Source organism: Tetrao urogallus (assembly GCF_951394365.1).
Source record: "Tetrao urogallus genome assembly, chromosome: 1".
Lineage (NCBI taxonomy): Eukaryota > Metazoa > Chordata > Aves > Galliformes > Phasianidae > Tetrao > Tetrao urogallus.
In genome coordinates this window covers 179,304,529-179,324,666 of record NC_136813.1, presented here as the reverse complement: position 1 = coordinate 179,324,666, position 20,138 = coordinate 179,304,529, and the positions used below count along the sequence as shown (strand labels likewise).

General features: G+C 42.2%; 1 protein-coding gene across 1 annotated transcript in view; it reads right to left on the bottom strand.

Annotated features, from left to right (window-relative positions):
* The window catches only part of LAMB4 (laminin subunit beta 4), a gene marked incomplete at both ends in the record, with an annotated part of 43,869 nt that extends 34,698 nt beyond the window's left edge, over positions 1–9,171 (bottom strand). Inside the window, 7 exons of the mRNA XM_079545632.1 lie at positions 867–1,081; positions 1,585–1,648; positions 2,135–2,323; positions 3,345–3,418; positions 4,344–4,479; positions 7,701–7,858; positions 9,129–9,171. Coding sequence (XP_079401758.1) covers positions 867–1,081; positions 1,585–1,648; positions 2,135–2,323; positions 3,345–3,418; positions 4,344–4,479; positions 7,701–7,858; positions 9,129–9,171 — 879 coding nt within the window. The remainder of the gene's footprint in view (positions 1–866; positions 1,082–1,584; positions 1,649–2,134; positions 2,324–3,344; positions 3,419–4,343; positions 4,480–7,700; positions 7,859–9,128) is intronic.
* Positions 9,172–20,138: the final 10,967 nt, after the last annotated feature.

Sequence of the window (20,138 nt, the reverse complement as noted above, 5' to 3'; positions counted from 1 at the left end):
TCAGGTACTACATCTGTATTCATAAGAAGAGCTATAACCCCTACTGAGTTGCTTATGCTATTATAAAATGTCTTATCTGCAAATATAGTCAATAGTAATCTGCTTGAGGTACACCAGCAAGATTGGCGAAATTCAAAGCTCTTTGGCTCCCTCAGCTGACAAAATGCTCATTTATTTGAGGAAAAGTTTGGAGAATGCCTACAAACTTTAACCCAATAGTTTTAAAGCTGCTGGGCAACATTTAGGAAAAAAAAGTACTTCTAGAGACACCAGTGGAGACTTCAACATTTTTTATTTCTAGCTCTCTCTCCCTACATGTGTCAATTCCGAGAAACATATTTCCCAAAGAAAAAAATCTGATCTCTTTATCCCACAAGTAAAGAATTTGAAATAATCTCTCTGAATTTTTTTAGTAATCAATTTTTCATGGGTCAGCCTTGCATTATTGGCCATTCTTTTTGCCAATGTCTTTGTCCCTGCTGCAGAGCCCCTGAGCCCAGCTGGAGCATGGAATTCACCCAACAAGCAGCCAGTCAAGTCTGCACACAGCACAGGCTGCTTACTGCATTATATTTGCACCATTACAGCTCTGGTATTTTGCTGCTGCTATCAACATGTCACGTCCCAGTTGCTTGTGAAATACCACACTGATGCCAACAAAGACAAAGCTTCTGAGAAATCTGGCCCAGAGTTTGAAGGAAGAAGTTGTATCAAAACACTGGGGTTGCAAATGGTTAATCCAAATGTCATCAGAGACCTTCCTTCCCCTCCCTCCCTCTATCTTTCCATCCCTTCCTCTCTCCTTTTCTCCATTCCTTCCTTCCAACAAAACACCAGGCAAGGACTTAATAGCATTAATGACGCACCATGCCAGGCTGATGAAAGACGTCACCCCGCAGATTCTGTATGGGGTCACAGTGGCTGGCATGGCCATTGCAAAAGCAGTTGCCCCGCACAACCATCTCGTAGACAGCATAGTAGTACTTCTCAAGGGGATCACCGTGCCTTCTTCCAAGGAGAGCATCCCCGAGGGTATGGAGTTTGGTAAAATTGATCCTTAGGTTTGTCATTGTAATGAGCTCTGGAAAGAAAGAAAAGAAATCAGGAGCCCAAGATGACTTGAAAATGAAGAGGGTCAAATTTACAGATTGCGTAAAACATTCAGTAAATCCCCCACACTGAAGAAATTGTTAAAATGGTCTGATATGGGCCTGGACAAATGACTTGCTCCTGGCAGACAGCTTCCTGGTACAGCCCTGGTCTGGCTAAGCAATGCTTCCTCAGCCAGTGCCTCATGAGCCCATGAGAGACACCCAAGTGGCAGGGAGGATTAGGCCATCTGGTCCTAGAAGGAAAAATAGTTTAGCTACATGGATGGGCTGTACAGAGCTGGGTCATTTGTTTGTAGGGCTAGGGGACAGGATTGGCCCTTTTAAAATTTATTAGTACAGATGTCTTCCTATGATCCTTTGGTACATATTTTTCAACATCATTATTAACACCAGTCGAGCTTTTGCTCCTCTCGGTGTGCAAAGTAAGTAACATCCGCAAAGTATCACTGGTGAAAACTTGCATTGTTCTTACCTTGGATATACGGCACATATGGGTTTTCTATTTCAAAGCTAGGATCCAAAGCTTTTAAGACAACCTGCAAGTTAGATTAAAATAGCTCTGTAAGTCATGGAAGATATTCTTTTTGCATATAAATTCTACTACCTGAGATTTATTAGTTATTGATGTCACTTTACTGATCCCATCAAATTAAAACCAAAGTCTTGGCCCCAGTTCAGCAAGTTCTCTCCCCTTTTCAGCCTGGCTTTGGCTGGCAAAAAGCCCTTCAGTGGCAGAGGTTGACAGGGAATCAAGAGCTGTTATGAGGAATGGCTTTCATGTGAACATGTTTTCATGGGAAAACAGGAAAGAGCACTAGAAGGCTTTTTGCCTGTTGTTTTATGAGTTCATTTGGATATGAAACTGAGGGTAAAATGCTGTGATTTTCCCTCTTACGCCTGAAAAGTCAACAGCACTTCATAACTCAGGATCTCTGTAAGTAAATATGACGGACATAAAAGCAAGACCCTCAGCTCCTGAATGCTAGCCATGCATGATCTCAGTCACCGACTCTTGGCAGTACCTCGCCTTCAGTGGAGGGCTCAATGTCTGAATATCTTGAATCACAAATGACGTCTCCCACACCCTTTGATGGACCAGAAGAGATGTTGGGAAAAGAAGCTGCACAGTCCTGTGCAAAATACCTAAACGCTTTCCAGGTCTGACCAAAGTCGATGGAGCGCTCAACCAGCATTGCTGCGGGCCGAAATGTCTGCAAGAAACATTATTTCAAGAATTCCTTAATGAGGGAGGGGAGATTTAGGTTGGATGTCAGGGGGAAATTCTTTACAGAGAGAGTGGTGAGGGGCTGGAACAGACTGCCCAGAGAGTTTTGTGGATGCTCCGTCCCTGGATGTTCAAGGCCAGGTTGGATGGGGCCCTGGGCAGCCTGGTCTAGTATTGAATGTGGAGGTTGGTGGCCCTGCATGTGGCAGGGGGGTTGGAGATTCATGATCCTTGAGATCCCTTCCGACCCTGGCCATTCTGTGATTCTGTGAGGCACTGATTAGATATCTTGGGGATAGTTGTGTTGACAGTCCTGTTTGGGGATGCCAACAGCTGCCAACTATATTTCTATGTTTGAGAGCCTGCAGGCACACTGTACTATTTGCATGAGACTGAAGAAGCCATTTGCCTCATCTCAACCCCCTCAGGAGAAGAGAAGGGCAATCTTCCATATGGAATCATAGCATCATAGAATGGCTTAGCTTGGAGGGGACCTGATCTAGTTCCAACCCCTTGCTGTAGGCAGAATTACCACCTACCAGATCAGGCTGCGCAGGAGATTATTTTATAAGTAGATTATTTTTAAGTAAGGAAATCCACTATAACAATACAGGAATTTTGTTAAATAAATAAATAAATAAATAAATAAATTGTAGTCATCTAAGTGGATCACAATGGGTATGCTCAAGAAGACAGAATTAAACTTGAAAGAACCATCTCACATAGAAATGTCAAAAGTATTTGGACTTAATTTCATAGTTTATTTTTCAGATTTAATTATCAGATTTATAGAAAATAGGACAGGAATGCACATGAATGAGAAGCTACTCAGCCTACTACTTTCCCTAAGGCAGGATCATCTACAACTTAACCATACTTGACAGGTGTTTATCTAACCAGTTCTTACAAACCTCTGAGGATAGTGCTTTCACTGCTTCCCTAAGCAATTTATTCCTGTGGTTAAAGAATTAGTGTATAAAATTACAAAAAAGATGTGCATATAATACCTTAAAGGTCAGGATGAGATGGCTGAACTGGAATAAAGTTTCTAGGTCCAGTCTAATACTGACATGGTCAACACCTGAAAAAGAATGAAAATGAAGTGAAGAGCACAAATCGCACACTGGAGGGGCTGCTAAGGCAGTCTTCCTTGGGGAATTCACAGATGCCTTTTCCAGCCAAAGCAACCAGGCTCCCTAAGGCATCCTGGGAGACCAAGTCAGCTCCCTCTGGGACTGTGCGTGCAGTGAGACTTGGAGTGCTGGAAGTTGGAGCTGTGTGAAATAACTGAAGGTCATTCAGCATTCAGATGGCAAGAAATGGTGATGGCAAGGTTCTGGGTGTATGTCTTCCTGTAACCACGTGAATTTTTTAAAAGTCATCCAATGAGTTTCTTTGTTTCTGACAGAAACACAAACTTATAAAAAATATGGGGTATTCACACAAAATAGATCTGTTAAATCCTTCTATACCGACAGAGTTGAAATTCATCATGAGCAGAATTATCAGATCAGGAGACCTCATCTCAAAGGAAAGGTGGGGAGAGCTAGAAGGGATCCTCTCACAACTGGCCCACTGCTCTACTGACAGTGGGGCCCCAAACTGGTGACAGTGCCTTGCTATATGCCAGGAAACAATAGGGCTTAGGAATTTCTAGTTGGGTACTACTCTGTCCTTACACATCTGGAGGCAAACATACCTTGTGCAACAAACTACATCTCCATGAAAAGCAGGTACCCTTGAATAATGTACACCCACTGCATATCACAAAACAGTGCTGCAGGTCTTCCACTCAGCTCTTGGAAGACACTGTGCTTAAAATTTGTCTGAAGAAAAACAGAATTTCTCAAGTCCAATATTTTTACAGAGGAATAGGTTAAAGTCCTGTAGTATTGCTAACTCAAGGAGTATGTGAGGCTTTGTTCATTCATTATGAAGGCCAAGTAGTGAATAATTACAGAAGTAAATCTAACCACAAGCAGCAACATTCTGTCAAGGAAACTTACCGTTTTCTGACTGCCACCACTTTTTTTTCCTATCTGGCTCAAAAGTAGTGATAACGTTTTCAATCATGTGGCTGTTGTGTTGTGTATAGGGATTATATGGATACCTAGAATCACAGACAAAGCACTTCTGGTCAGCCTAGAAAACAAAAAGAGCAGAATAAAAGATGAGTTTGGTCTCATCTCGAAAGATTTGGTAGATGTGTATTTGTGTGTGTGCAGGCTCTGGCCTAGAGTCAGGCAGCAGAGGCATTGCAGGGGAAGACTGGCTCTTTAAGGCCTAAGGGGGCCTTCAAGGGGAACATTCCCTACATCATTTGTCTGTATTTTTCTCTCTCTTTTGCACATTGGCCAGGAGCAGCAGACAGATGCTGTTGTACAGGTGCAAGGGAAGGCTGGGTCCAGTCAAAATGTGAAAGATCTGGGTTGATACCACCAACACAACCAGTGCCCTCTGTGGGCAGAGTGGAGAACTGGGATGTCAGCAGCACCCAAAGTGGGGGAATCAGGAGGTACCAGTCCAGCACTTTGTCCAAAGTTGACGGGTTGGCTGAAAACAGAAGGCAGTTCTGTGAGCAGAACTGGAGCAGGGGAGAGGATTGTTTGTGATTTGGCCACAACAGCCCCATACAGTGTTATAGGCTTGGGGACGAGTGGCTGGATGATTGTGAAGAGGAAAGGGACCTGGGGGTGTTGGTTGATGCTCGGCTGAACATGAGCCAACAGTGTGCCCAGGTGGCCAGAGGGCCAACGGCATCCTGGCCTACATTAGAAATAGTGTGGCCAGCAGGAGCAGGGAGGTGATCATCCCCCTTTACTCAGCACTGGTGAGGCCGCACCTCGAGTATTGTGTTCAGTTTTGGGCCCCTCACTACAGGAAAGACATTGAGGCCCTGGAGCGTGTCCAGAGAAGGGCAACGAAACTGGAGAGGGGTCTGGAGCACAAGTCTTATGAGGAGCGGCTGAGGGAGCTGGGATTGTTCAGTCTGGAGAAGAGGAGGCTCAGGGGAGACCTCATTGCACTCTACAACTTCCTGAAGGGAGGCTGTGGTGCAAAAGGGTCTGGCCTCTTCTCCCAGGCAACAGACAGGACCCGAGGAAATGGCCGCAAGTTGTACCAGAGGAGTTTAGGTTGGACATGAGGAAAAACTTTTTCTCTCAGAGAGTGGTCAGGCACTGGAATGGCTGCCCAGGGAGGTGGTGGAGTCGCCGTCCCTGGCAGTGTTCAAGAGGCGCCTGGATGAGGAGCTGCAAGATGTGGCTTAGTGCTTGTGGTAGCAGTGGTGATGAGAAGATGGTTGGACTAGATGGTCTTACAGGTCGTTTCCAACCTTGTGATTCTATGATTCTATAAATGACGAAGTTACAACTTGTAAGACAAGGCAGAAGCACAAAAACCACTCATCTCACTTCACCAAGCTTCAATAAGGAGCGCTCCGGTTATCTCAGCATTTGGTACTATGTACCCCCATGCTCTGGTGTATACAGACACACTATGTGACATTCGTTCCATTTATGTTTAAGGTTGCACCATGAAAATCTCTTTGTGCCCCAAATGACAAGCACATGCATGTCCTTATAGGCACATCTGCCAGATCCCACCTGCCCTTGAAGCACACTGCAGCATGAAGTACTTTTCCTTTCCAAACACGTGTAAGTAGTAAGCCCAATTACAGGGCTAAAACCCATTTAACCTACGCTTAGAAACAAGTAGAGGCATTATTCTAAATAAGGCACAGTTCTCAAAAGTGCTTCTTTTCAAATGCAAAGAAGTTGAACTCTGATTTTTTCAATCTGAATTTTCATTAAAACATTCCAACCAAGTCTGGGCTTCTGGCAGCTTGCCACATTGACTGGCAAACCTTCATACACCAGGTTTGTTCCTGCCACGGTTCCCTTGTCATGACACAGGTCATCAGAAGGGGAATGTGGGGAGGAAGAATGCAAAGCTTCCTGGCTTGCCTCCAGGAGTACTGGTGGGAAGTACTGATTTCAGTGGAATTCTGTAACATACTTCAGGTAGCAGATACATAGAAGGAGAGCTGGTACAACAAGTCACACTGCTAGAGCATAATTCAGCTTTGGGAAGCAGCAGGGCTCGTAACTTGCATCGCCTTCAGAAGGCAGTCACTGGGGGTCAAGATATGTTGAGGCAGCAGTAAATCACAGGGATTATTGCAGGAACAGCTGTTCTTTTTTATGAGTCTGTATTTACATAATTCAAAGGATAAGTACAGGCAAGTGAAAAGATCAATTTTTTATCACTCTTTGATCTCATCTTAAAAAGAAAAAGAAGGAAGTCCTCCAGCCAAGAGCCAGAAGTGAGATGACTCTTTGTGCTGGGCTACCAAGCTGAGCCAAGGCTCAGAGCACAGCCACAGAGTGCCCAGAATTCCTTTGTTCAAACAACCTGGGGAAAAACTGCAAAAGGTGAAGAGAAGCTCAAAAGAGCTTTCAGAAGTGGAAAGAACTGTTTACATTTTGCAGAAAAATGCAGTTGCAGTGAGTAACTGGGAGCAGTGTTCAGTGTCATCTCAGTATGGCAGAGCTTTACTTTGTAAATATTTCACAGCATTTTGCCAGAAGGTAATAAACTAAATATTTTTGATTGCTTATAAATGAAATGATACTTTATTAACTTCCTCTTCACCCTGCAGATGGTGCGTAGTAAAAATATTCCTGCTTGAGAGGATATGTTGGCTCAGCAGGGCCAAGCAGAAGAAGTCCATTTCTGCTGGCCACTGGTTTCAAACACCTGATGGACACATAGGTTCCCCACAGGTGCTTCCCCAGGAGGGATCTGTTTGATTGCCCATATTTCGTGTCTGCCTATCCACCTAGATGGCCAAAGACTGTGGTTTCTCTCTCAGATGTGGCTTTTCTGCTTTCATCAGCACTGGTTTTATTTCACATCAAGTGACATGTGGGGACATGGCATGAATCTCTTAACAGGCTGCTTTAAGTCTCAGCAATGTAAGGCACGTCCCCCAGCAAAGGCACGTCAAAGACTGTGCCCGTCCTGCTAAGCGCACAGAACGCGCCAGCTGTGGTCTTCATCTCTGAGCGGGGAAAGACTGGCAAAATAAAGCTCCCTCAGATATCCTTGTGCTCATTTGCATCTCATGGATGTTTCTCACTCTGGAGAAGCTGTGCATCACTGAAGGCTGTTTGCTATTTTTGCCAAATCCTCCTTATGTGCTGCAACGAGGTGCAGCCTTCCACCAGGCTTCTTTCATGCTATCTGATAATTATTCAGACAAGACCAGGAGAAGTTTCCCAGTCTGGGCAGCTTCCTTTTACAGAAAAGAACATTGCTAGCCTGGAGAGTTCTGTTTATTACGAATAAAAAAGCAAACCAACCTCAAGGTAGCCTATAATGCAGTACTTCTGGGGGCTGTTCATTCCACAGGTTGAAGAGGCCACTAGTTGCTTGCTGCGACCCAGGAGGAGGTCCCCAACGGCCGGGTGGCAGGACCCAGCCCTGCACTCATCCTGTGCCTGCCGGAGTCCCACCAGCACTGCGTGCAGAAGAAGATCAGCGAAAGATTAAACTGGTTCACATATTCAGCAATGCTCTCCACAGAAAATCAGTGATGTTCTAACATCAGCAGAAAAGTAAATTGTCCTTTGTCTGTTCTCCTGTCCTTACTCATATCACCTGATAGAATCTGGAAGAGCTTGGCTCATGAACACACCTGCTGCTAAATCATTAAAAAAACAGAGCTAGCATATTGCAAATGTACGCTAAATCATATTCTCAGCATTTTGCTGTCCATCAAAGATGCCAATCTGCTAGCAGCAATAATGTACTAAGTATCCCATCCCATACCCAGAGTCAGCGCTGCTGCAGCAGAATCACAGGCATTACAACTGACTGTGAGCAGAGCCAGATTCTAATTCATTCTGCTGGTTTGTTCTGAGTTGTACTGATGAAACCAAGGCCAGGTATGAAGTCAGAGGTGCCTATGATTTTCTGATGATTTGCAATGAACATCCTGCTCTGGTCCCAGCACCTTCAATTCAAAACATGGAATGGTCATTAATAATTGAACAGAATAATTTGAACTTCTGTACATAATTGTGTGATTTTTTTGGTTTATTTTGCCTGAATCTACTTTAACTATTTCTTTCCAATATGTCAAGAGTTCCCTTGCAGGGTTTGTCCTTTTAAACAAGTTCTATCCTGAAACCCTTAACAGGAATGGGTACCTCGGAGGCTTCATCTAACTCAGTTTTACTTGGCTCAACTTGTTATAAAAAGTACAGTTAAAAAAAAAAAAAAAAAAAAAAAAAAAAGATCAATAATGAAGATCCCATAGGAGCACAAAAAGCAGTAATGCAAATACAGCACTAAATAAATTTTTTTTTTTTTTTTTTTTTTTTTACTGTGAATATTTCTACAAAGTACTGCAACGGACAGATTTGAGTTCATAGCTCAGGCTATACTTCAAGCACTGAATGAAACTTGACTTCTAAATATAAAGCAACACATATGTTTGGTTAATCTGCCCTTATTTATTTATCCAGGTTCACCACGTATTAGCAATCAGCAGATACTGGATGCCCCTTTCAGAAGCTGATTCAGGCTTAATCACAACACACACTGTTTGTTTGTATTTAAAGATTGCACATCACTCAGAACTCCTAAGCAGGAGCATAAGGAACAAGGACTCAAAGTCTCATGCATTTTAATTGTGTAGACAAATGAAGCACCCTGGAAGTCTTGGAGAAACATATAAATGACATGATAGTATTTCAAAATTGGCCCAAATAACTGTATATACTTACTGAGGTGCAACAGAAGGGCCAGCCAAGCCTCATGTCTCTGCATGGAGTCAGGCTGATCTGGCTGGAAGAGAAGAGCCAATGTGTCACACAATGCTCATTTGCCCCAGGGCACGCCTTGTGTGTGGGTTTTCATGGAGCTGTCTTTCAGCAAAGAGATGGAACAACAGTAAAAACACCAAGATTAAAAACAAATACTGGTCTTGACTTTGTTCTGGTGGAAAATTCTCATGACGGTTTTTTTTCAGAATGGGATCAAAGCAGAGGGATACCTCACATGTACTTTTGCAAAAGACCATAAAACATATATATACAGTTTAAAATAGAAATTAAATGTTATCATCAAAACTTCTGTGGTATTCAAATACAAACTATTTAATCCTAATTAGATTCAACAGAGCTATTTGCAGAAATCTAACTCCTTCTCTCTAAGTTCTTGTTTCTTTGCATTGACTTCAAACAAAGCCAGAAATCCTAACATAGATGCTACTGAATAATGCCTAAAGTCAAGTGATACAGATTTTGGTCTCATTAGAGATACAAGTATAACCAAATATTTAAGTGCAGTGAAGAAGAATAGATAAAGTTATTATCAGCACAAAAGACATGTTTGGAGGAGACCTCAGAACCCATGGTAGGACTGCTGTGGCTTTTACTTCGCATCCTTCCTACTAACATTCTTGCAGAGGAAGGTGTGATTTGCTAACACAAGAACTCTATTGGAAAAAAAAAGGCAGAAATGGATGGAAAATATGGCCCAGCATCCTTCCACCACATAGAGCTTCCAAACCACAGCCCGACTTCACTTATGTGTCTCCCACCTCTTTCTCCATCTGTAGGCACTGATGGAATCAACATGTTCTGATGCCACTCTGGCTGCTGGCATCCCCATGTGTCACCCCAAATTGTCTTAGACAAAATACCCCACTGTGTCAGAACAGAGCAACTGTTCACATAAGCAAAGGCATTCCAAGTATTTCAGATTTTACAGGCTCCACATAGGCTTGGTTCACACAACTTCAATCGGTACATGAGAGAATAGACATGCCTGTGTGGCTGTTTCAGCAATCAGGAGTAATCTACATATCTTTGTAATTACATGTCCCATTCACACTCCATACCAATGATATTCTTTAAACGTGACTCACTTTAGCAGACAAAGACCAGCAAAACTCCAACACACTTCAGTTTTACACTTAGCAGGAAAATTAAATACTGGAGATGTCTTACCTGTATTTCAAGCAGCCGAGTGCTTCAGCTGGAAGTGAACTGCACAGAATGCAAGAAGCAAGTAAAGGCATACCTGTGCACTTCAGCTGAACAAGATCGCGTGTCCCCTGAGGCACCAAGGTGTAGGTGAGAATGAGACCTGGCCTGCAACCTGCCAAGGGGGTGATTTGTGAAGTCACTCTGATGGGGCTTCTGGCATTAGCAAGTATGTGCAGTGAAAGAATATTGTGACAGGCAGAAAAGGTTCTTACAACTTCAGTGAGAAGATAAGGATTCTTAAAAAACAACTCTAATGGTTGTCAGCCACATCTTGGAGCCTTCACCACTACTTAGCATCAGAAGTCCAGTGGTACTGGTTTAACTGAGTGCAGAATGAAAACAAGTCCTCCTCACAGCAGGGGTGCAAAGTGACAAAAGAGCAGGGTTTGGGCTTTGGGGTGGCTGCAAATATGCCTGTTCAAAAGCTGTGACTAAAGCCCATGTGGATGTAACAAGTCAGCTTCAAGTTAACTCAAACTCTGGGTCAATGCGTGAACATTACTTCCCGTTTTTTTCCCGACCAAAAGCTAACGACACCACGACAACTTGAGTACAGCCTCAGTGCTGCCTTTCAGCAGATGTTTTTGCCTGTACCCTCACCTGCAAGCACCTGCAGCGTGGTGCAGGGCCTACACCGCCATCTTGAGAAGCACTGCGAGGGAGCAGCTCCAAGATGGCGCACACCCACCCGTGCTCAAGCAGCGGCCATTTGTGGATGGCTCTGTCAAACCCGTAGCACTTTGATTTCAATTTTCAGAACAGCATATCACCTTGGAGACATATTTTTGATTTTGATCTACTTGTTATTAGTCCTTCTCTGTCTGCCTGCAAAGCCTAGTTCATGGCTGTCTGTAAAGCATCACAACCTCAAACAGAAAGTTTTCTAAATGTGCAAAATACGTCATAAACTAAATGTTGCTTTTCTTTTGATAGCTTCTATCCTTTTAGAAAAACAAACAAGCAAACAATAAACAGATGGATGATCATAATGTAGTGTTCAGTGCTGTGTCCTCTGCTATTACTGTGAGAACTCACTCTAGCAGAAATAATGCATACACTTACATTTTTGGAAATTATCTTTTACAAATGCACGTGGAAATTAGTTGTGGGAGACTTTTTTCAGGCCAATTTAATCTGAATTTTGTTTGTATTCATACCTGACCAACTATTTATTTAGATTTGTCCGTATTATAATGATTATTATTTATTTTTTGAAAATTAAAAAAAAAAAGACTAAGTGATACACTAAGATATTAATTCTACTTTTTATCTGTAAGCAGTATCTCAAATGCATTCTGAAAGAATGACACATAACTGAAAAAAGCATTATTATTGTGATGCTACTAAATTATAGCATGGTTGACATTTTATCAGCACATTTGGTAGGGAATTCAGATTTTGTTGCAGAGAAGTTATGCGAGAAGTAAATACGAAGGAAGATTTATTTCCAGAATATTGCTGGTCCTGTGTTTTGATTTATGTCGGACCCTGAACAAGAAAGAGGTTTTAAAATGCTTGAGGCAGGGATTAAGGAACTTCTATCTCACTTCTTTAATCTCTCCCATGGTAAAGGATCTGGATTTATAATGCTCACTTGTCCCATGCTGGCTGGAGGGTAGACAGCGTTGGTGCATGATTTTTCAAGTCATCACAAGTCTTAAAGTTATAATTTCTAAGGTCTTAGGAATATCCTTAACACACAAAGGAAAAGAACTGCAAGCACTTGGACATATTTTCATTTCACAGACACCAACCAGCAGTGAGGAAATGGAATGGGCAGAGGCTGCAGCCTTGGTGCCCCAGTCACACTTCAGCATGTTGCACCAGTCTGTGTAGGTGTACACTGCCCTCCCATTAATATGTTGAATAAACACCTCTATGGGTATATGATTTTTTTCTCTTCAATGAAAATGACAAAAGTATCAGAAAATGTATATAAATAATTATGCTTTTCTTTGAAGTTAGGATATGAAATAAAATAATTTGAGCCTGGGATTTTTCTTGCCAATAGAAAAATAAACCTCCTCTAAACAAGTTACCTGGGCTTCCTGGAGCCAGGGAAGAAAGACAGGGACTCCTACAGGGTCCATCCTACCACATCTTTTAGATACTTACCTAGAAGCATATGTCACCCTCTGGAGGCATCTACTGCTTTCCTCTAGGCAAGCGCAGCCCCATTCACAGGCAGTGTTCTTGTGTTTTAAATTGATTCACTGAGATGAATCCAATCCATAAAGAACTAAGCCAGAATCACAAATGAAATGGTCTGAAAAACAAAACCATCTTGCTACATTTCTATCTTTCCCCTGCTTTGATTTCTTTCAGCATTCCTTTTGTTTAAAGTGTCATTTCTCAAGGCAAGGAGCGCGTATTTTTTGGTATTCCACATACTGACAGAATGTAGCATTGGATAATAAAACCAGAATAAAGCATAAGCTCACGAGAAGGTAAGAGATGTATTTTATTTGACATATGTGATCAAGAGAGCATTACGGAAAGCATAAGAACATGCTTTTTTGTTTGCTCTAAAAAGGAAAGAAGTGATCCTTGTGAAAGAGCCCAAGGCACAGGCAGAAATAACGTTATGACCAAGCGTATAGCACAGCAAATGATCAAACAATTTACCAAGAGGCAAAATTCAACGATTTATGCTCTGCCCCACTATGAGGCAAGCTTTGCATCCTGGAGCAAATTCCTACAGTTAAAATTTTCTTTAATCATCATCTGGAAGAGTTTTTCCACCTTCCAAAAGGATGTAAAGGATACTTGTAAGTCATGAGACACTTCTTCACTTTCTAAAAGGCACAACATGCATGGTGCCCTGCACTTTTTGCGTGCAAGTCTGGTATTTGAAGTTTGCTTTTTTTCTCCACTACAAACAAGAAATCCAGTTTCAACTTGAATGTTATCTCCCTGGCAGGCACAGTGTTGCTGATGGCAGTAATCAACACCGAAGAGAAAAAAGACAGAGACGGTGATGAACTGTTCTGCTTTAAAGTACCACTGTAATTTTTAAAGTGCAGTTCAAGATATATAAATTCAATATAGAATGTTTCATGATATCTCCTGAGGTCTTGACATTTCCAAGCTGGCAGCAGGACTGGCAGGATGAGAAGTGCGGCACAAACCTTGATTGCTATTTGTTTATTCAAAACTGGAGGGGTCACGCAGTACAACTGGACAATTCTATTTCTAAGGAACTTGGACCATCGATAAACAAATGTACTTGGCCTATTAACCTGAAACAATGATTCCCCCTAAATCCAATAGGAACATGGATAATTTTATTCATATTTATAACTGTAGCAATGTTCTGTTTTAAATACCTATGATTAGATCTTCTGAACCTGTCAGCCTAAATTATTTTCCCTTGGTAAAACAAACTCTTCTGCAAACGTTAAATGACTATGCTGTTTAGAAATGACCCTGATCTTAGAGAATCTCACTGGCCCCTGAGTAATATCTGTGACCTAGAGGCTTAGAAAATAACAGAAATTTACCATACTGTCATCTGCTTGCAAGTGAAGGCATATGGGAGGGAGCAGAGGGAATTAAATTCAAAACCTAGCGGAGCACAATCAGGAGAAGGAGTACAGGGAAAACAGTCAGTTCCCTGAGCTTCCAACAAAAATAACCCACGAGATGTACAGTACTGGGAGGAAAACCTGACAGATAGGAAGGATGATGACATGAACTTGAGGAGAGAAAATAATGGAGAGAAAAATGTGTCCACAGCAGCAGCAGCAAGATCACCCAGTGCAGAACCATCATGAGCCGGAGGTTCATCAACACATCATGGTTGTGCTGGAACCAACCATGCAGCCACAAGCAACAAGGGAAGCTGGCTCTTCCAAAGTCCTGGGAGCATCTAAATTAAGGGCTTCTGAAATGAAAAAAGGCAGCCCTCATAGCCTGTCTATTTTTTTTTTTTACAAGAACTGAAACATGAAGTATTTTGGATTAGACTACCCCAGAATAAAATGTCCATTTTGCTTAGTAAAATTGAGAAGGAATGAAAATGAAAATGACTTATTTCTCAGACAACAAACAACAGAACAAAACAGAACAAAAATACACCGTTTAGATCTGTTTAGGTCTGTGTAGATTGAAATAAATAAAGCTGGATAGCAGGTGTCCATCAGGAAGCTGTGGAAGTAGGATGGTCTGCCTTGTAAAATAATTGTGAAATCTGATGTTTTCCACCCATACTCACCAGCATCCACGACAAGTACGGTACCTGGCATGTACTATAACCATGCTCTCACAAAAGCCTCAGCTGGTACATATACCTTCTTTTGCCTAACTTAGCAATACTTATGGATAAACTGACATTTTGGGGATTTTCCATTCCTCAGTTCCAAGTTAAACTTAATACAAAGGCTTCCAGGGAGTATTTAAATCTATCAATACACACATGCTAATTACCCAAAAGTATGATAGAATGATGGCTGATTGACTCTCAGGTGTTCAGTTGTATCTGTGTCTGTTCTGTAGCATCTGGAATCTGTACAAATACAGGAAGTATCACACATAAGTCATGCACAAAATAAATGAGTAAAATGATAAGATTTTGTCATGGACTCCAGCGATATAAATGATGCAACAGTAGCACAGCAATAACACAGCGTGCCCAAAAGCTGGGAACAGGTGCATGTAATTATATGATTTGTCCACAATCAAGAATATGTAACCTCTGCTTTATCCTTCTGTTGAGGACTTAATTATACCAGATGGAGAAAGCAGAAAAATTTGCATCTCCCCTCACCTTCCTGTTCTCTCCTTGTCACACAGAAGTGAAGTGTTGTCACTGCCAGGCAGTCAGAAAACCAGCCAAGTTCAGCAAGTGTCAGCAGCAAATCTGGAGAGTAGGAAAGACCTCTTGCTTTCAAACACTGTCATCGAGTCAGCTTCTTTCTAGCAGAAGGCGGCAGAAGCAAACCCTGCCTTGCTGGCCATCTGTGAGGAGCACATTTCAACAGCAATTGCTCAGCTTCTGCGTTGTCGGTCCTTTCCCACCAGGCTGCCTGTGAATGCTGTCCTAAGCCCCTTGCTGCAAAGTCAAGGGAATGGGTGTTTACAACTGGTGGCACTTCAGTCTACTCTATCATGAAAGACAAGCAGCCTGCAACAGAAAACTAGGTAGAAAAGGCCCAGAGGTGTGGGGGAATATTGTTGTCCAGGAATGGAGGCTGAAAGAACACAGGGCTACCCGGAAGCATGGCTACAGGCTCCCTACTATCTATCTGCACAGGTCTGGGCAGAAATGCTACATCTTTTCAGAGTTGGGCTCTTTAGACATCCTGGGTATGTTGCAGTGCTCCCATAAGGGTACTGTGACCCCTTCAGACTGCCTTGCAGAAGTGCTCTGCAATAAACTAAAACCGTGATTTTGCTGATTGCCAGACAACACCTAGGGTAGATAAAGCTTAACTAAAAGTTGTTATCTCTGCTAGGTTCATATCTCATCAACCATATTGTTAGAGAAAACAAAGAAACCACAACAAAAAAGATGGAGCTAATGTTCTTTACTATTAAAATCAAAGCAATTTTTTCTTCTTATAAAGTAAAGCCTTTACAGTGATTTGTCTAGATTTTCTTACAACCTGTTTGACTTGGCAGAACAACAAAGGAATAATTTTCAAGAAACTTCTATAGATGCATTTCTTGCAGAGCGCAAACAATTAAATGTGCATACTTAACTACACGCAATACATCTGGAGAAACTCATTCTACCGACTAAGCGTCAATTTTACCAACATTTATGCTACTTGTATACTGGTAACACCACATGGATACAAAAACTTGAGCTGTTTTGATGAGTATTCAGAAGACTATAGCAAAACTACTAGTATTTATTAGTAGTCCTTGTCAACATAAACTCACATATGCTTATCCTGACCTTCTCCTGATCCTTGAAACAGATTTAGTGCTTTTTATGCAATTAACAAACAGAAATGCCTTCTTCTCCATCAATGGCTAATAATTCTATCCCTCACCTCACCAGAGAACACTTTTTGAGACTATGGTTTTGTGCTGGGACACAGCAAAGTAAAAAAAGCCACTGCTTATGATGATTTGTGAATAAAACTTCAAAGAAACTTTGGGAAACCTGTTTGTTAATGGCAATATGGTTTTGTTTGTTTGTTTTCAGGAAAACTGTATTACAGAGAATGAAAAAACAGAACATTAAAACCAAAGAAATACTGAAGGTCACAATTTACTGTGGTGTGTCTCTGTGTCCCGATAGTTGCAGGCCCTGTGCTGAGTGTTTAGACAATTCAAGAAGCTTTATACCAAAGGATTCATGTCTTTATGTAACTTTATCAATTATCAAAATATTTCTGTTTTGTAATCATGATCTAATTACTAAAAATAGCCAGGTGATGATAGATCAGGATTTATTACTAACCAGATGATCATCTTCTCACAAACTGACATTTGTAATCTAGGCAGGAATTCAGCTCAGTGACTTATGTTCCCTTCCTCCCTGCCTCTCTCCAATCTATCAACAATGTATAGCAAATCTCTGCTGAATGAAAGACACTTCACGTTAGTTATCTGTCTACACCAAACAATTTAAATTCTTGGGAAAGGAGAAAAACAACATCACGCTGTAACATCTTTAACTGCAGCTTTCAAAGTACTCAACTGCAATACTTACCCTAGATTTTGTGGAATGGTATGAGCTTCATTAGCAGCTGAATTAAATTACATTTTAAATGTCACCAAAATATTCAAAGAATTAGGATTATTTTCCTCTAAATAGGTTTGTAGTGATAAGTAATTTTAGATTCCATAAAACAGACTTATGCTATTTCACTGATTAATTCACTTTAACTGGAACTTTTTCAGATTGAATTGCTATAGCACATTTTTTCTTTTCCTTGGACTCATGTATTTGCATCTCTGTAAAAAGCCATATTCATAATGATCAAGTAAAAAAGGATCTCTCAAAAAAAAAATCCCACAACCAGAAGTGGGACGGAACAGGAAAAAGGATTTAAAAGAGAAGACATTGAGGTCTTCTTTAATTGCCACTTTGTTTTTATTTACTTTTCAATTAGCTGCATATGCACCAAAAATGGAAGACAGAAGACTATACGTAAACAAGACCACATCACTGATGACTATTTGTGTTGTGTATTGCAGCATTTGCGATTCCTCTTTATGGAGGGATGGGGATTTCCATTCACCTTTTAGGCCTAAAACAGAGCTTTTTGCCACATAACATCTGAATGCACACGCTATGAACTCGCTCCAGTGATTTACATGATGATATTATAGAACTGTAGATTCCTGCACCCAAAAGGAAGAACACCCAGAAATCTCTCCTGATCCTCATGTTTTTAGTAAAAGGCGTGCCCAACTCTTGGCCCTGGGCTGGCAGTTAGGACCTAGCAGGAACACATGCCGGCCTTTAACACATACATGCTCAAGTGTCACTTTGAGGTGACCTGTCAGCTATCCCTTCACTGAGAGTGGCTTCAATTCAAATTACTGACAGACTTCTGAGCAGGAGACTATCAAAATACCATCAGGTGTAACTGCTAGCTTGTTACTACAGAACCATGGGAGTTTTCAGGTCTGAATTCATACAAGCTCACGCTCTGGTGTGGCTATAGAGACACCACGCTTTGGGAAGGATTTCAACTTGTCTCCCCAACCACTTACAAATTTCTGGTGTGGGGTTGTATTACAGGAACGTACTTTGGAAGGCTGCTGTTGACAACCTGGAGTACACTGACTTACGCTGGCACCCGCATGCCTCAGAGAAAGGTTTGCTCACTGCCCAAACACAACAGTAAACTGCTGGGTGGTGTAAGCAACACCAACACTCTGACTGATTACACACTTGAGAAAAACCTACTTGTGAGTGGAGTAATAGGATTGCTGTTCCATCCCAGGGTAAGAGAACAAGCACTGCCGTAAATAGCAGGGATGAACCAATCGCTACGTATGCTTATTAAAAAAACGGACGGAACGCTACTAAAAACAAGTCACCACAAAAAGAAAGGCAAACCCCGGACACAAGGAAGCATACTTCTGACTCCTCGTGCTGCAGAGGCGTCCGGAAGGAAAGCACGAAGCCCACCTCAGCCCAGCGGGAGGAAGTGCCGAGCACGACACTAAGACAGCCCTCCTAGCCGCCTCCTCTCGCTGGTTCCTGCGAGCCTGGCTCCTTCTGATTGGCCGAGATGAGGCTCCGCCCACGCGCCAGAGCCGCTCTATGCCACCCGGCGGCCGCACCTCGCTATTCTCAGAACAGTTCCTTATCGCTGGCCTTTGCGCTCTATTTCCCCGCCCTTCCCGGCGCAACCCTCCGGCCTCCTTTGTTCCCCGTCCGCCCCTTCCAGCCACTCCCACCCCCTTATCTCCATATTCGCCCTCTTGCACCTGCGTTTCCTCCTTCTCCAATGCCACCTCGGGGTTACCACGTTGCAGTACATTGGCTGCCGGAGGAGGTAAATCCTCCACCTTGCTCCTTTCTTGTGTTGTCCTGCCGGCTTCTCTGCTCCTGCCTTTGCTATTAAATGTGTTTCAGAGCTTGACATCCCAGGGAGTGGTGCTTTTTTTTGTTTGTTTGTCCTGCTTCATTTGTGGTGTGCTAAATTGTATGGATGTGAGACTTATCCCTTCTTTGTCATTTTCCCCTCTTCCCACACATCAAGATTGTTTGTAAATCCACAGAATTAAGTGTATTAGATGGCACTGATACGATGCTATCTTTATTTTTCTTAAATTCTGAAAAATGCTTAAAGATGCTTTTTCCTCCATAAAATCCCATATAAATATCTGTAGGTACAAATGTGACTGTAATATGCAAAGCTGTGAGCAGTTTTTTTACCTGTGCTGCTCTGTAAAAGACATCTCAGTTAGGCAGTAATGCCAAACCCATGAGCAGATTGGATTGCTTTATCTCATAGCCGCTGGGAACATCTGTTGAGCATCTCTGAGGCACGGCTAATAACAGATCCATCCGATGCTCTTTCCGGTCCTCAACGTTGAGGGCGTTTCGAGGGAAAGAGGAGCTTACTAAGTAAAATCCCTGGCTGCTGAATTATACTCTGGCACATCAGTATGAGAGCTGAAAGCGCTGCAGCTAAAGCTGCCCGCTGTTTTGTCTGAGATGGGAGAACACGCATATGGATAAGCTTGGCTTTGGCCCTGTCGTCTGCCTCTTGAACTGTATTCTTCCAGCTTTTCTCTCTGGCTCTCTGATCCAGTTGTACAGTTTGTATTTACAGCTTCCAAAATTATCGTAACAGATCAGAATTCAGTGAGAACAGAGGGATGTTGCTGTACCTTCTTTCCTTCTTCAAAGCTCAGAGTCCTCCTACCCCTGAAAAGCAAAGAAATACTCTTTGGATTTGTTCATGCTCCCTTGTCCTTTTTAAGTTCTTTTCCTTCTTGAACACTGTTGTTGTCAAGAGAAACTCAGTTGCCTTCAGATTGCATGCACTTTGGCAGGCTAGGTGAGATTATTTTGTCATGGATCTGATTTCCTTCTAAACAGTGAAGAAGAGCAAACCTCCACTCATGCTCTCTACTACTGCCTGTAAGGAGGCTGTGCTGAGGTGGGGGTCTGCCTCTTCACTGGGTATCAGCAATAGGACTAGATGTGAAGCTGCCTTAAGAGGCTTAAGTTGCACCAGGAGAGGTTCAAGTTGGATATTAGGAATAATTTCTTTGAAAGAGTGGTGAGGCAGTGACACAGCCTGCCCAGGGAGGTGTTGAAGAACCATT